Source organism: Glycine max, chromosome 12 (genome assembly GCF_000004515.6).
Source record: "Glycine max cultivar Williams 82 chromosome 12, Glycine_max_v4.0, whole genome shotgun sequence".
NCBI lineage: Eukaryota > Viridiplantae > Streptophyta > Magnoliopsida > Fabales > Fabaceae > Glycine > Glycine max.
In genome coordinates, this window is record NC_038248.2 from 8,063,748 (window position 1) to 8,081,170 (window position 17,423).

The following is a 17,423-nucleotide window of genomic DNA, read 5'->3' on the forward strand; positions in this document are numbered from 1 at the left end:
CATTGAAACAAATTGTTTTGTTTATTTTTTTGGTGAATTGTTTTGTATACTATTATTAAATAGTTTCATCATTTTGTAACACTAAAATTTCGGGATCTCGATCTACTTGTGGAAGATTTTATCTAATACTCCTGCTTGTATGACCAACTTAATATATATAAAGAATTTTTTTAAGGATATAAAGAAAATGTTATACTGATGTTAAAGACAATATATATAATCCTTTTAAATAATAGAAGAATATGATTCTCAAGCATTAAAAAATACAATTATCTCTAGAATATAATGATGCTTCATGATTATGTCAGTTTTTCTTTGGCCACCTTTTTTTCCTAGCTTGGCTCATGGCTGCTATATATGGTTTTACTAGTTTATTTAACTTGTATAGTGCTTTGATTCTTTGAAAAGATTAAAAGGAAATCAGGGTTGCCTTTCCTCACTCCTTTCTATACAATTCCTTTTTTATTTAGAAGCTTAAAAACAAACTGAGTTCTGCGAGTTTGGCAGGTGATCATGCATGCAGAACCTGCACTAAATGTTGCTCTTTTAATAGGGCTGTACTCCATTAACTGAACCAAATGGTCCAGGAAGAAAAATAGAAAGAAAGAAAGAAGAAAAAGAATCAATTAAAGAGCAAATATAATTACAATCTTTAATTTATTCAAGCAACTACCATGCAACATATGGTGGGTAAAAAGAGTCCCTCGGGAGGAAGCACCATATACCCACAAATGGTCTAACGGTAACCTTCTGATAAAAAATGAAAAGAAATGTTCATGTGGTCCTAAGAGAGGGTGAAATAATATTGGTGTGCTTGATAATCATAAAAGAATCAAATAAATAGTATAATATATATAAATGCAACGATCCTTTTTTTGTTGAAAATTAATGTGGAAGCTAGGAGAGATTAAAAATAGATAAATGTTAGGTATTAGTTAAAAAATTTAAAGTAAAATTATTTTTATTAAAAAATAAAAAATTATATTATTCATCATTTTTTTATATTTTCTTATAATTTATATAATATTTTTTAAAATTTCTTAACTAATATCCTAAGACTGATTATCAAAATACTTAAAGATATACTACTCCAATACTATAGATTATGATCATCATTATTATAAAGGGACATCATTGTGATATATAGAGCAACGTGTTGCTTACTTAAGTGTCTAAATTCAACACAATAAATGCAATCACAAGAATAGCAATCATTTCATAACAACGATATATAGAAAAGGGCAATACATATATGTAGTACTATTAAACATTGGTGTGAGAGGCTGAGGTTAATTTGCAGGAGTCTCCCATCCAGTTGTACGATATATTGGGAAATTTGATCAACCTCATTTTTTCACTGATTTAGGTCAAGCATGAAAAAAACAAGTTCATACTCACAGGCTTCCATTATCAGTAGAATCCGTTAGACTTTTCAGCTCCTTCCCCCTGGTCCAACTTTTCTTGCTTGTTGCCATCCAGCTTTAAGTTCTTTAACCCAAAGTGAATGTGAGGGAAATGTGCCCACTGCATACTCATACACATAAACATATAAGATGAGACAATCCCCACACTTCAAAAAGAGAAATTTCATGGGGTGGCAAAAGATATATGTACTAATACAGCGTAGCTCTTTATGCCATATAAATATAGTCAAGACTCTTGCAGAATCGGAGAATCAATTTAATAAACTTCAAATTAACTTAAAAATTTGAGCAAATTCTCTCGGAAGTCTTTAAAATTGTAAGCATCCATATTATTTTAGCAAGCTTACTTTTGAAAGCTTTCAAGTTCATTTTGGTTATTTTTTCTGTATCTTTTAATGACATTAAGAACTAAAATGTATATAATTTTACATATCGCAAAGGTTAAAGTGATCTAATATATGTGATGGATAATACTCTTCTTATACAAATTAACATGCATAAATTTGATCAAGGTTAAAGTGATCTAATATATGTGATGGATAATACTCTTCTTATACAAATTAACATGCATAAATTTGATCAATACAGACTCAAACAGTCATAATAGTAGTAATTGATAAGAGAAAAAAAAAACAATCATAGTAATTTTATATATCCCAAACAATATGTGGTGAAGAGCATGCTATAGTACATAAGAACAATAAGATAGACCAAAGGACCATACCATAGTACATAAGATCATGCTTTAGTACATAGGAATCACATGTACACGAACTAGAGAATCGTCTACTGGTGTTATAGTATATGTGATTGGAAATTATGGCCTAATACCATAATGAACGAGGACAGTATGCATGTAAGTATTAACTAAAAACACTCTCAATATTTGATCATGTTTAGGGTTAAGAAAGTGATCATAAAATTGGCCATGGCCTATCAAACTTGACCTCGTACGTATACTTGACTGGTTGTAGATATTGTAAAAGGGAAATTAGATGCTTTTGTGTTGATAGTGTACTTAATTACCCAATAAAATATCTTAAATATAAGCCCTATACAAAAACCGTCACTTCATATTCCTTTCCTAATACACCATCAGTATATGGAAACTTTCTTTATACAAGATTGACGCTCAAATATGCGTGTGCGCATACACACACAGAAGCTACTTAATGCAAGACTCACAGTCACCTCATGTTGTATCTGACCAATCTTTAAATAATGAAGAAAAAAGTAATGTTAAATATCAACATTCTATATAATACCATATTTATAAATTCCTTATTTAAGTATTTGTTAAATCGAATACTATCATTTAAGGATGGGGAAGCTTTGAATTTGATAATCTCGCCTTTTTTTGTAAGAGTTATTATAATGTCTCTAGAAAGACCCCTCATTTTTTTTTTTTGAAAGGCTAAAAAGATCCCTCATGTCAATCTTAATGCGATCTAGTATATAGAAACACTAGTTCTTTTTGCCAACTTCAGAGCTTGATTTTCTAAAGCATGGTCGTGTATATATATATATATATATATATATATATATATATATATATATATATATATTCCTCAAAATCCTAGTTTGTGGTATTTGATTAAGGAATTTTTCCCATTAAAAAAAAGTATATGTAACAACAACCTGATTGTTTCATGTTTGAACATGATTTTGGATCTCTCAAATCACCATTTAAGTGGAAATGAAAAGAGTTAAAATTTTCTTTTTGTTAAACCATGAGTTGCAAATTATAATTCAAATATGTTATATTTTATTTTGTCATCTCATCTTCTGTGTGTGTGTGTGCGCCACCATACAAGGCCTGATGTAATTTCCCGATTCTACATTCATGTTTTTTATTTATGAACTTATTACTTAAAATAGAACTTCCCGGGGGACGAAAAGTGGAAACTAATTGAAGGGTGTGATTTCCCCTTATACCCTCAAAGCTTAGCATCAATGTATATAGGTGCTGGATGATTCCATTGGTATATTTCTTACAATAATATAGTAGGAATATTGGATTGTCTCCTTCAGCAAGAAGTTTATAGAAGAGACAAGGCACAGTGTCCGTAAACCGACACAAGTGGCTCCAAAAGACATGAAAAAGATAGAAAACTAGCATGGACTTGTGTGGATCACACAATGATATAGATAAATGTGGTAATCAATTAAACTTAAACTCACGTTTTTGGCTGCTGAGCTGAAAGCCTCCCTGTGGCTGATATCTGGATTACTAGCCTTAATCCTTTGAATTTCCTCCCTGCAAAACCAGACAGTTGAAAAGACTTACTATTTGTTTTTGCTGAATGGAATCATCTTTAGTCTATTCTCATGTTTGATTGTTTATTTTTTATCTTTTGAAATGGAATCACCTATATACCTGTATATTCTAATATATTTTTTTAATATTCCCAAAAAATTTATTTAATAAGTTAGAGATTATATTTATGGGCTAATTTTATCATCTTTTTTCTTTGAATAGAAATTAAAATTTTAATCAAATAATAAAGTACAATCCTTTTAATTTATATTTTAAAAAAAACATAAAATAATTTCCTTTAAAACAAGACCTATTTTGATGTCGTTTGAGATTAGTGTTAATAATATGCTTGCATCTTTCTCGAGTTAAAAATCTTTAATATTATTTTATACATTATTCTTAAAATAAATAATGCATGCACTAATAATTTAGTAACATTCAATCAAAAATCATTTTAAAAGTTCATACATGTATAGTTCTTACAAAAAGGTGAATGGAAGGAAAGTCTAAATTTTTAATCAAAAAACTATAACTGTAATTAATGTTAACTTTATGTGAAATCTGTGTTGCAATAATAATAATAATTAATGTAGGAATATATAAACAAATCCTACGTAACAAAGAGAGAAAAAAAAACAAAGAAGATAGGGAGAAGCAAGGAGGTTGATTTAAAATAGTAAACTCGCAAGAATACTTACTTAATGAAGCGATTATAAGCAGAAGGAACACGATGTCTCTTCTCTGTAGCTGTTGAATAATCACGAGATCATTTAATTTGGAAATATTAAATAAATAATATAAGAGCATAATACAATACAATCAATCATCAACTAAAATTTTATAGTACATTTGTAGCCTAAAAAATTTACGTCACGGATTCACCAACAGAAAGCAGGTTGAGATGAAATTTTTCACAAGAAAAGGCCACATTCTTGGACAGGCTAAAGCTGTAGAACTGGGTAGTTGAGGACCATACAAATATAGCTCCTAGCAATCAAAATAGCACTGAAATTTCACTTGTTTATCCAATAGTCCATCCATTGGGTTTTTTTCTTTGTTATTTCTGAATCAATTTTTGTCGGCATCACTTACAGCGAGAAAATCGACCAGTTAAATAACTGAAGTACTACGCTAGTACTACCACTAGTCTACTACTACTACCTTTGCCAGTGTCAATCAATATAATTACCGTGATGAGCTGTTATATGTAATGGTGAGTGGAATGTGTAACTGTAAAATGAAATTACACGTGGATATATAATTGCATATATATATATAAAATATAATATTTATATATAAGTTCTAGTTCTAGGGCATGGCATGACAGCAATGAATTAAGGATTGGTCAATTTTTGTCACGTAAGGTCACCATCTTAGAGGGGGCCATTGAAATTGATGGAGGAAAACAAGATGCCCCAATTGGGCACAATAGAGAAACTGTTAACTCAGAAGGACGCCGACTCTTTGGAAAAAAAAAAAAAAGAGGAAAAACTCGTTTTTATGACAAGTGGCCTCAATGATGAGGTTGTTCTGCTCTGCTTGCTACTGCTATTAATTACTTAGTATTATATTTAGCTTCTGCTATACTAGTTGTGGAGCAAGTAGTTTGAGTCCTTTTCATATCCTTAATTATAATTTGTGAATGGTATTAGAAAAAGTTCTATGTATATCGTTGCCTGTTTATTGTTTAATTATACTTTGGTTCATTATGGTATCAAAAGTAAATTCAAAAAGAGAGAAATTAATCAATTAATAGAGAGTGAGGGCTCACGACGAATGGGAGGAATCCTAGGTAGTTCATGCTCTACTGCCTCAAATGGCGCTATTTTGCTACATTTTGAAGATGATCCCAGTTCCTTGCTGCTTGGTTCTTGAAAGCTTAGGTGCTGTTTCTGTGACTTAATCAGCAACAAATTAAACAGAAGAATTAACAAAAGACCACACAGTTAAGTTATTCATTCAAGGAACTGAAAGCTTTTTCTTTTTCTATTTTTAAAAAAATAGTACTACTATAAAGAAATTATATTATATCATTCATAGTTGCCCTTAGCGTCAGAAAGAGGGTATTGACCAAAAAGAGTGATATAATATATACACACCTGAGGGTCTTGAGGGGGAAATGCTTGAAGTGAAGCTCCCATGTTAACTGATAACAAATTGGCACAATGTCCACATCTAACCGTCACTATGGTTAGCAAACTGCTGTATGGAACACTAACCTGCCAATACCCCATTTTCAAATAAATAACAAATACAAGAGCTGAAAGATATATACAATTATCATTAATTTTTTACAAATATATACAAAAAAAACTAGAAAGTCAGCAGAAGAACAACTTCACGTATATGCATACAGTAAAACATACATTAGACCATGAAAAAAAAAAACAAGAACCGAAAGCTGCATAAATTTTGATGACCAACAAGAGCTGAAAGATATGTTTTATATATATGAAGCTTCAAATTTGTCAAAAAAAAAAAAGGTTAACATATATATATATAGGAGAAGTGAAGCTTTCACATTCCCAAGAAAGGTGCTTCCAAAGCACACCATGCAGCATTGCAATGAAAATTGAGCAGAGAAAAAGACAAAATGCATAGCTGCCAGAAAAAAGAGGTATGGGGGGGGGGGGGGGGGGGTGCCTGAAAAATGAATTGAGCTCAGAATTCAGACCCCCCACAAGTTCTTTGTACAAAGAAAAGAGAGGACACTGGCTCTGTACTTAAGGAAAGGCCATAAGGCCGAAACCGTGAAAAAACTCGATGATATCTAATACGATATCATAAAAGACGATATGATGATGCTTCAACCTCATCGCCACAGAAAGGCAATTAAGGGATCAAATCAAAGACACCGAGGAGAGAGAAAACTGCACTGCACTGCGTACCATCACATGGATTTGTTGTGTGCAGATTTAATTTTCTGAAGCTGCGTTTATTTAGCACACATGTACACCAAGCAAGCAAGAAAAAAAAAAAGAAAAAAAATGCAATATAGCAAATGAAATGAAATCATATATACATACATGATGCAATCTATATTCTTCTGCAATTTTATTTTATTTCCAAGTTAAGCAAAAGAGGGGAACCCTAATACTTGGGGATAGACCTAGTATATAGATCTATCATGGCTGTGTCTGTCTATGAGTTTTATTAAAAAAAAGCATCTTAAAATTGCTTCCTTCTGTTTCACAAAATTCATCTATTTCTCACAATTGTGTGGTTAGGTACGGATAAGGGCTTCAATTATTTAGTTTACCTTTATAATTTTCTGCAACTACTTTGGCTGCATATATATCTCTTGCCGCTAACCAAACTAGCACCACACATATCATGGTAGAAGTTAGGGAGCAAAACCCAGTTAAACTTTTCTCATAAAATATAACATAAGAGTTTCATTCTTGGTACAAAAACAGCACCCTAGTCCCAAAATTAATTCACTTCAGTGATGGATTTCATGATTAATTTCCAAGGGAATTAAGTTACCCTTAATTATTACAAATTGGGGTATCTGTTGCATGCTTTCCAACAGTTAAGTTTTCATCCATTTATATATATATACACACACACGCAAACACACATGCATTCTCATTAGGTCTGAACTGAATTTCGCTTTTTCATGGTTACCCAGAAACGCTTTTTTCCTTTATTATTATTCTTTGGCTCATCCATCATCTCTCACGATCTCGATTAAAGAAATCAGAGAAAATCCGACTTGCCAAATTAGCTGATGGGAACATAAAGCTTAGAAAAATAAGGAAAAAATAAATGAAAGAAGAAAGAGAGAGGGAGAGGGAGAGAAAGAGTGTTGTACCGCTAGAATGGTGTTGCAGAAGTTGCAGTGAACATAACAAACACGTTCCGTTGCCATCATTTCCATTGACATTATTTTTTGGTTTTCTTTTTTATTTTTTTTATCTAAATGTGACTGTGTCCTTTGAGTGTGTGCTTGGTGGATTTATAGGCAGATCACGGGGGGAAGAGAATCACTTGGCTGAAAGAAAAGTGAACATGATCATCAAAGATTTACAGAAGACACGGAAGAGAAAAATAAAAATAAAATAAATAAAAAGGAAGAAAAAGAATTTTTATTAAATTATAATTGGATAACGATGTAAAAATTTTACTCTGTGAATATATAATTCCTTTTCTTTAATAAAGTATATGATATACATGATCTGTTATTTATTTAGGAAATTAAAGATAGAGAGAAAAAAAGGAGAAGTGTACAAAATCTGAAAGGTTAAGATGGGACTGTCTGGTCGGGTGGGGTTTAGTGGTATTTGATATAAGAAGAATAGATGGATTATGGGAAATCTTGGTTGGGAATGGGATAGTGTGCGCGTGTGAGTAAAACGTGTGAGAGAGGAGAGTAGGGCAAGGAAAGGAAAGGGGTGTGAAGATGTGTTATGATTGAGAGAATGAGTGGGTGGGAGTGGCCCATCGATCTCTAACCATACTGGCTTTCTGTAGCGGACGAGGGGGGCGAGATATTAATGCTTAAAAATTTGGAATGAATGTTTAGGGATATGTGAGACTATTGAGTATATATAGTAGTGTATAGGGATTGAAAATTACTATCATTTAAGAGATTGGATCTAATAGAAAGAATTCATTTCTCCTATTATAATAAATTAAGATATTTGTATTTAGTGTGTGGTCTTATTTTTAATAAAATTGTTTATGAAAAATATACTTGTGAAGTATATTTATAGGCATTGAGATTAATTATGTGTAAGGGTATATGAGAGAAAGTGCATAGCATAGGGATCCAAGACATGCTTAATTAGAATTGTGCCAATCGAATATTTGTGCATGCTAGTGAAAGTAAGTAGCTTAGGATGATAAACAATTGACTAAAAATATGTAGGTCATTTCAATTAACTTTTAGCATATGTATATATTTGTTGGTTGGTCTGAGCGATAAAGAGATTAATTTCTTCTAAATAAGATCTCGAATATTGGTATTCTGGATGAAAAGAAAATAAGTATTAGATTTTAAACTATAATTTACATATTTTTTTATAGAAATTATGTTATGGTCACTATTAAAACTTAATTTGTATTTGCAAATCATGTTTTTAAAGTTACTAAAAATAAATTTTATCTAATAATATTGTAAAATTATTTTTAAATGTAAAACTACTAAAAGAATGCATAAAATTATTAGCTTTTAGTTTTATATAGTAAAAGGAAATTGTTATTACTACGGTAAAGCTTAGTAGAATAAGTGCATGATTAATTGAACTTAATTTTTAACAGATAATAATTTATTTTTATCAACTTTTTAAGAAGAATTTAAAAAATAAAAAATTATTTCTTTAATTTTAAATTATTTCAAACAAACACTGTAATCTATTCTCATACAAATTGAAGCTGAAAACGAACGTAACACTTATTGCAAAAAATATGATAATACTTTTATCTTGTATATCATTTGATGAATAATGGATAATAAGTAAAATGCTATAAAATTTATTAAAATATCTAATATTAATTATCTTAATACAATTTATATTAAATTTAATGTGTTTACTAAAATAAAGAAAGAGATTAGAATTAAAAAAAATCCGGTGTTTTTTTTAAATGATTACATAGTTAATTGTTATTTTTTGTTATCAAAGAGATGGAAAAAGGGATATATGTATTTTTTTTAATATTTTATATTTGTGATAAAAAATTGTTTCATGATTTTCTTAATAATAAAAATTAGAAATTTTATTATGTCTTCATATACTTGATTTGTATTGTTTCTTAAATTTTTTTTCAAATCAAACATAAAATAAAAATATTTATTTGTATTTGTACCATACTTTTTAAAATATCAAACGAATCTTAGTGTACAATAATGAATTAAGACAACGAATTATGTACAAAATGAATTAAGACAACGAATTAACTGCACTTTGGACGCTTCCAAAATCTAGAACAAACATTCCCATATATCAGGATTAAGAAATTCGATGTGAATGTTAATGCATTATAATATAATTAATTGTATAGTTAGTCAACAAAGCTTTCACACGGATTAGTCATGACGTTGAAAAGACTATGGAAATAGCAAGAGCTGGAAATTAACTCTTGTCCATTTTTGTTTCTGCTTATCTATGGCGGTGTACTGCTGCTTGTAAAGTGATTAGACATGTTCTTATGCACATTCATGTCATGTATGTCCCCGTGAAACTCTCCACGTGGAATTTGTCACTATAATTAGTATGCGTCTTTTATTGAGATAATAAAATTAAAACCCTAATTATATAATTCAGATCCAAAAGTAAACAAAGTGAACCTCTAGAGGGGCATATAATCCAACGGCAACATTGTGTCACAAATATAGTGTGACATGATTTAAAATAATCAAGTCCCTTAACTATCGGCTAAGATTTTAATTTCTGGATGTATTTGTATGGATGAATATCTGTTAAGTATAATGTTTACTGAGAGTGTGTATGTTTTTTTTTTTTTTTAACTTAGGTGGATATTAATATTTTCAATGTAAAAAAAACTTACTCTCAATTAACTAAAAATCAACATTGATATAATTTTTAGATGATTATTATTAATGTTAATGATTTGTAATACGATGATTATATATATAATTTGACATTATCAATGTATGTTTCTTTAATTTTTCTCTTATTTTTTTTTAAAAAAATAGATTTGATTGAGGAATTAGATTGTGTTTGGATCGATGAACATTAACAAAATTAACTTTAAATAAAATTAATTTTATATTTAAATTTTTAATTATATATAAAAACAAATTAATAATATAACTCTATATTTTTTTATCATACGCAAAAGTTAATTATTTTTAACTCGAAATCAATTTTAAACTTGGAATCCATTCCTTCACATAAACAAAACACACGAAAATCTACTTAAATTTGTTAACTAATATTTTAACGTGATTATGGATAATCCCACGTAAAATCAAATATGCATCTAGAGTGTGTTTGGTCTATAATGAGAGTAATAAATGTTGATTTTGACTGCAGTCAAACTTAATTTTATAAAAATATAGTTGTTTGACTATGACTTGATAAAATTGATTTTCCTCAAAGCTTCACTTTGACCAAAAGTGATAAAAAAAAAAGTTTTGTGTTGGGTTAAAAATTTACACGAACTTTTATAGTAAGCATGCTTTCATGATATAAGCATTCAAACATAAATTATTTTACTTGAAAATCAATTTAACTAAAATTAAATTTATAAATAATTTTTTAAAATGAAAATAAAAACATGCATGTGCACTTGTCTGGCATGATATTATAAATTTAAATGATGTTATTTTTAATAAAAGTTTACATGATTTTACTCTCTTTTTTCATCATATCAATCTTATTTTATAATTTTATATTTTCATTTATTCTTCATTTAAAAAAAATTATAAACAATAATTTATTAAAAATAGTAGTACTCGATAATTTTAATAGTTTAATTAATGATATTTCTTCGTTTAGTTTTTACACTATATACTTTCCTTTTTGAGAAAATAAAAGTGAGGAACAAAATTGGAGAAACATATTCTTTCTTTTGAAAAGAGAATACGTGTAAAGTTTAAATGCAAAACTAAGTATAGAAAAAAAAAAAAAAACATGTTTGAAATTTCATACGACTTGTATGGTGGCTGCAGTGTGACAACAGTTACAGTGGACATAATTAAATATAGGTTGGAAGAATTTTGGGGTTTTTCTATATTTAGTTATTACTTGTAGTGACTTAAAAGTTGATGCCTGCGTGTGTGTGTGCAAGACACGATGCATGTCCATCAGCACTCTGGTCACATTTGTACAACTTCATATTCTTTCACATTGTCTTTGAACATCATTCATTGTGAATGTGAAAGAGATAAATAATTAACGAATTATGCGTGCCAGCTGCTGCTCAATAAAAGACATCCAGACACACAAGTTTTTTCATTATTGATTAATGGTAGCATACCAGTGCTTATTTAGTTGTTGAGGGTTGTACTGAAAGGGTCAAGCAGACATAGTAGGAAAAAGGTTAACACCTGAAGATTAATGTATATCAAATTGTTTAAAGTGGCGTTTGTGTTTTACATCATCTAATTCTATTCTTACAAACAAGGTCCAAATATTTTATTCTCGTGTTTGTTAAGAGATGATAAAATTAACTTTTGTATAATTTTAATTGTAGCATACAAGTGCTTATTGTTTTAGTTGTTTGTTGAGGGGTGTACGAAAAGAATCAGGCAGAAATAGTGGGAAAATGTTAAAAGATGAATATCAATGTGTATATCTAACAGTATTTGTTTCACGTAAACTTTTTTTAGCATTGCTAAATAGTGTGAAAAGATTTGGTACCAAAATATGATGAAAAACATCTAAATAGCAGATTGGTTGATCAATAAGTTAAAAAATATAGTGCTCAGGATTTTATGAAAATCATGGTGATTGCTCTACTTAAACGTTTTCGTACTATGACGAATTCATACTAATTAGCTTTATCCATCTTCTTTTATTCCTGAAATTAAGATGAGAACATTTATTTTCATATTTTGTTAGAAGGTTATGAAACTTGTAACTTCTATTTTTACATTTTTTATTATGAAGTTTATGATCCGCAAAATAATTTGAACATGTATCTCTCAACCATATTTTATGAGTATTATCCTATGTGTTGATTTAAGTAACAAATCTAAAGCAAAGAGAAAAGTGAGATCATTCCTCCGAAAGAAAGTCTACAACTCAGATTTTTGTAGAAAAACTCTAAAGTTTGACATTTACTAATCTCTGTCGCATGGTAAAGGTATCCATCACCTTCATACTATATGTTTTGATTTATTATAAAATATATGATTCAGGAAAACGAACAAAGCAAAGACAACATGCACTTGTCGAAAATGTGAAGTAGCACAAGTAGGCATACGATAAGATAGAATAGCAAAATCTATATAACTGTTAAGCGCTGGTATTTTTTATTTTTTTTAGATAATACTTTTAGAGATGAAACTAGTATTTTTGTCTGTGCATAGCGTAGAACACACGTTTATTTTATATAATTAAAATTTATAATAACTAATTTTTTAACATATGGATATATTTTATTTTTATTATTGATCATTTTTTGAAAAAAGTTTAAATTCAAGTTAGAAGTAATAATGTTGAAAATAACAGTTTGAAAGAGATAATAAGATAAATTAAATAGTTGAATTAATATTAAAAGTATAAGATGGTATTACATATACATGTTAGGAATATATTTGAATTTTTAAGATTTTTTTATCCAATCACCATAATTAAGATTTTTGATTTATGGAACTAATATTTGATATGAGACTTAATCTTATTTAAAGTTTATCTTCTTCTTCAAGAATGTATTCTATTGGAGTCGAACTCAAGTCATCATTTCATATAAACTTAATATGTGATGTCAATTGAGCTGAGTATTTGAATTTAAGATAAATATGCATTTGAAATTGGTATCTAATATTATGTTACAAATTGTTAAACCATTCAAATGATTTTCAAATTTAAAAGTATACGAGGTTAAGAGAGTGAAGCTCACCGGTTCATGAGATGAGAATATTCAGATTTTTTGGGCATTATTTCTTCTCTGGAAACCATAATACGAAAAACTAAAATTTAAGTAACAATTCAAAAGAACGAACCTCTGCGTGGACCCAACCTCACCGGAGCTATGTAAATGCAGTAAAACATCCAATATTTAGGTGAAAAAGCATCCTTTGTGAGATTTAAGCTGAAGCTGCTGGAGATAACTACGTCGACGGTTGGGAGATGACTACAGAAGCAAAGAGAACAAAAAGCTACTGGGCACTCTTCGTCAGTATGGGAGACGTAGGTTGAGGAAAAGGAAAGTTATAATGACAGAAGGATAGTTTAGGGATATTTTAAATTTGGAACATGTAGGAAGCAAAGTGTAAGTGCAGGAAGCAAAGGCCTTTTAGTTGCTCTAATTATATAGATCGTCCAATCGACCTCGGATTGTTAGCCCAATAGATACAATCTTATTGGCCCTCCTAAAAAGGCTCTTACTATTTACACCTTCATTTTTCTAAGTACTCCTACATACCCCCTTTTTAATCAATTACCCATAATACCTTTTTCTTAAATAAGTACTCTTTCTAGAATTGAATATACTTATTTTAGAAATATATCTCCAGAACTATGATTCACAATTTCAGAGATATACTTTTAGAATATATATTTTTTTTAATAAAATATCACTTAAAAATTAAGATGGTTGACGATAAATAAAAAAAAAAGATGATAAATGTTTATCTTATACACATATTTATTAGTCTTATTTTTTATCTTATCATTAGTGTTATTTAAATCTTATCTAAAATCTTATTTTCATTTTATTTTTATTATTCTTTAAATCCTAATTTTGAACTATTATCACCATATATTCATTATATAATACTATATTTTCATCATTATTATACAATATTTTATGTTTTTCTTCATGTGATATTATGTTTCAAGGTATGTTCATCACTAACCTCATTTATTATACATTTTAATTACAAAGCAAAACTTTTGATGATGGTTTATTTCCTTTAAGTGTATTAATTCATTTTTTATTCCAAATCTACAACAACAATTCAGTGTCACATGAAGTTACTGATGATTCTACCTTAAAATACATTGCCACATGAAGGAGAATGCAAAATATTGTATAATAATGATGAAAATGCAATATAATATAATGAATATATGGTGAAAATAATTTAAGATTAGGGTTTAAAGATTAATAAAGATAAGATGAAAATAATATTTTAGATAATATTTAAAGAACATTAATAATAAGATAAAAATAAGACTAACAAACATAAGTATAAAATGTTTATTATTATTTTTATTTCTCGTCAACCATCTTAATTCTTAAGTGATATTTTATTGAAAAATATATATTTCTTTTGGAAGTATATCTCCAAAATTATGAATCATAGTTTTTGTGATACAATTTTGAAATAGGTATATATAATTCTGAAAATACATTTATGGAAAGCAAAAGAAATGTACTTCTTTGAGAAAAAGGGTTTAATGGTAAATGAGAGGTAGGGTACAGGGATATACTTAGAGAAAATGAGTGTAAATAGCAATAGACCTAAAAAATATTCTTAGTTGACCGTCTGTCGACACTATGTGCTACAAATCCAAAGATTAATAACCAGTAAACTTAAGTGATTAGTTAAGGAATTTTTATTAAAACACGTAAAACTGTGTTATTTATTATTTTTTATAATTTTCATAATAGATATATTTTTTTAATTCTTTAATCAATATCCAAGAACATCAGTTATTATTATTATTATAAAGAAAATAAATTCATTTGTTTTCTTCTTTCTTCTAAACATTTGTAGGCATGGAGTTAATATCATGGAAACTTGAACGAATCATTTATATTTTCTAGTCACACAACACAACAACCTTCCTTCCTAGGTTACCAGCGAGGTGCAGGGACCAGAGAGCATTGCCTTGGAAGAATCGTCTTCTGGAACGGTCACTCCTTGGTTGACTTTGCTTATACCTCCCCCAACAGCTACCTCACTTCTCTCTTCTTTTATGAGTTCTCAGAATCTGTTGTGTTTTTAGTAAGATGCACACATAATCACATATCATAATAGGATAGCAATGGTATTTTACTTTTGTGCCTTTTACAGGATAAAGATAAAGGCTTATTTTTTAGGTCGTGTTTAGTTTAAATGGGTGAATTTCGCTCAATTGGGGTGAGGTGAGGATGTTTGGTGGGTGTAACAAGGAGATGAAAGTTTTAAAAAATATTTGTGGGACCCATGCCTTTAAACTTTCATCCATGGGACGAGGGGCACAGAGAACAACTTTTTACTTGTGAAAATTGATCCTCTCTACCCCTGTGGCTGTTGTCAGGTCGCCTACAAAATTGGTCATGAGATTAGTATAATTGATTATGTATTTATTGCATAGGTCAAATTTGGTCTTGGTCTTAAGTTCACAACATAATCAATTCTGCTTATAACATAATCATAATCAATTAGATTATCATAATTCTTTGACTTTTCTGGTGATCTCTGATCAAGTTACATAACTCATTTATATAATAGACTAACAACATTCAATTAGTTAAAAAGAAAAAAAAAATTCATTACACCTTAATGTGATAAAATGGAAATTTGTTCCATCTCTTTTTATTTTTGGGTAAGTGCTCCATCTCCCTTTTATTTACCTTTTTCTTTTATTATTTACCTACAACTTTAATTTACATCTTTCATCTCTTTTACACTTACTTTCGATCAAATAATTTTACTTTATCTTTTGTTTCATCTCTTTTCATTTCATTTTTTTTAGAGTTATGCAGTGTAAAAAAACTTTAATAATTTAATTTTATAGTAAATAAATGTTTTTTAATATATAAACATATTTTAAATATGTGATGGCGCTATAAGCAGTTTAAAAAATCAAATGCAGGGGGTGTTCGAGACAATTAAGTGGGAATTTTTTTTGTCCAATTAGGTGATAGTGTTTGAAATACATATTTAAAGGATAAAAAAAAAGAGAGAATACTTTTTTTTTTAAAGAAACACATGTTATGTAAAATTGATTATGTTATAAGAACAACTTGAATCTTATAATATGTTATGCAACGTTATTGGCAAGGCTTTAATAATAAATGGTGGTTGTTGAGGTTTCCCTGATTGCAACTTTCTGCAATATCATTGATTTGTTTCCTTTTTTAGTTAGTTTCTTTCTTTCTCTTCAGTATTTTGTATTTTGGGTTTTTTTAGTACGTACTTGAACAATTCATTTTATGCAGAAAGTTAAGAGAGTCCCTGGTCATTGATATATTGAGCTAGTAATTTGAATAATTACTGATAGTAAATATATAAAAATTAATGAAAGAGGTACTGAGCTAGTAATTTGGGGGTGCCCCAAATTATTTTTATTAATATAAAAAGATTAGAATATCTGGGTTGATCATGTCACCTGTAGGTCACATCATTTCCTTTGCTACTTGGAAAATCAGATTATTAAGGATGAAAAATAAATAATTAAACTACCTATTTCAAATCCCTCATAGTTGAATTCATAGATTAATGTGATGCCTATGTGTGTATTCTTTACTTGAAGATGAAGATGAAGAATGCTAACAGAACAACGGATACCAACAATATTCTTCCAGCTTTTCAAGAGCCCAAAATACGCATCTGCAATGTACAAATCACCTGTTTTCTTGTCAAATCTGAGTCCCAAAGGTCTTCCACAGATATGCTCAGTCTTCACATAACTAAATGGTGTTGCAGATGCTATAGGATTACGTATCTCCGACCTGTGTTTAAAATGGAGATATAAGAGGAAAAAAAAAATCACTGCCATTTAATCATACTATTTTGCAAACATAAATAGCCAAAATATAGATGAGGGGAAAAGTTAACATTTATTCAATTAGCTAGCTTATAAATTTCAACCTTTTCAACTAGCTTATAAGCTAGTTTTACCAAACACACTATCATTAGTCCAATGATCCAAAATCATAAATTCAGACTTGTCTTCAAAGATTTGTACTTAAACTTGAAAAAAAAATGAGACTCTGACTTGTAAGGTTCATCAACTATGTCACAAGCAGGTGGCATCTCGCAACAGTATGATGTAATATGAAATTTGGGGTGGAAAATGAGGCAAGGAAAAAGAGTTACCTTCTCATACCAGTAAATTATAAAATTGACAGCGATGGATGGGAGGTTATTTGGTATGCAATTATTTTTTGAATATTTA

The 17,423-nt window shown here is 29.1% G+C and overlaps 1 protein-coding gene across 3 annotated transcripts; it reads right to left on the bottom strand.

The window, feature by feature from the left end:
• Positions 1 to 1,115: 1,115 nt before the first annotated feature.
• Positions 1,116 to 7,945, bottom strand: LOC100500091 (protein YABBY 11). 3 transcript variants are annotated; one of them, XM_041007063.1, is made up of 7 exons: positions 7,912 to 7,941; positions 7,496 to 7,675; positions 5,781 to 5,900; positions 5,453 to 5,573; positions 4,380 to 4,428; positions 3,606 to 3,681; positions 1,145 to 1,524 (listed from the first exon to the last, which is right to left on the bottom strand). In XM_041007063.1, the coding sequence occupies exons 2-7, from the start codon at positions 7,565 to 7,567 to the stop codon at positions 1,411 to 1,413; spliced, it is 552 nt and encodes a 183-aa protein (XP_040862997.1). In that variant the 5' UTR covers positions 7,568 to 7,675; positions 7,912 to 7,941; the 3' UTR covers positions 1,145 to 1,410. The 3 variants fall into 3 exon arrangements, with proteins under 3 accessions (NP_001236663.1, NP_001344752.1, XP_040862997.1); NM_001249734.3 differs by having other exon boundaries at positions 1,116 to 1,524; positions 7,496 to 7,945; NM_001357823.2 differs by having other exon boundaries at positions 1,116 to 1,524; positions 5,453 to 5,579; positions 7,496 to 7,945.
• Positions 7,946 to 17,423: the final 9,478 nt, after the last annotated feature.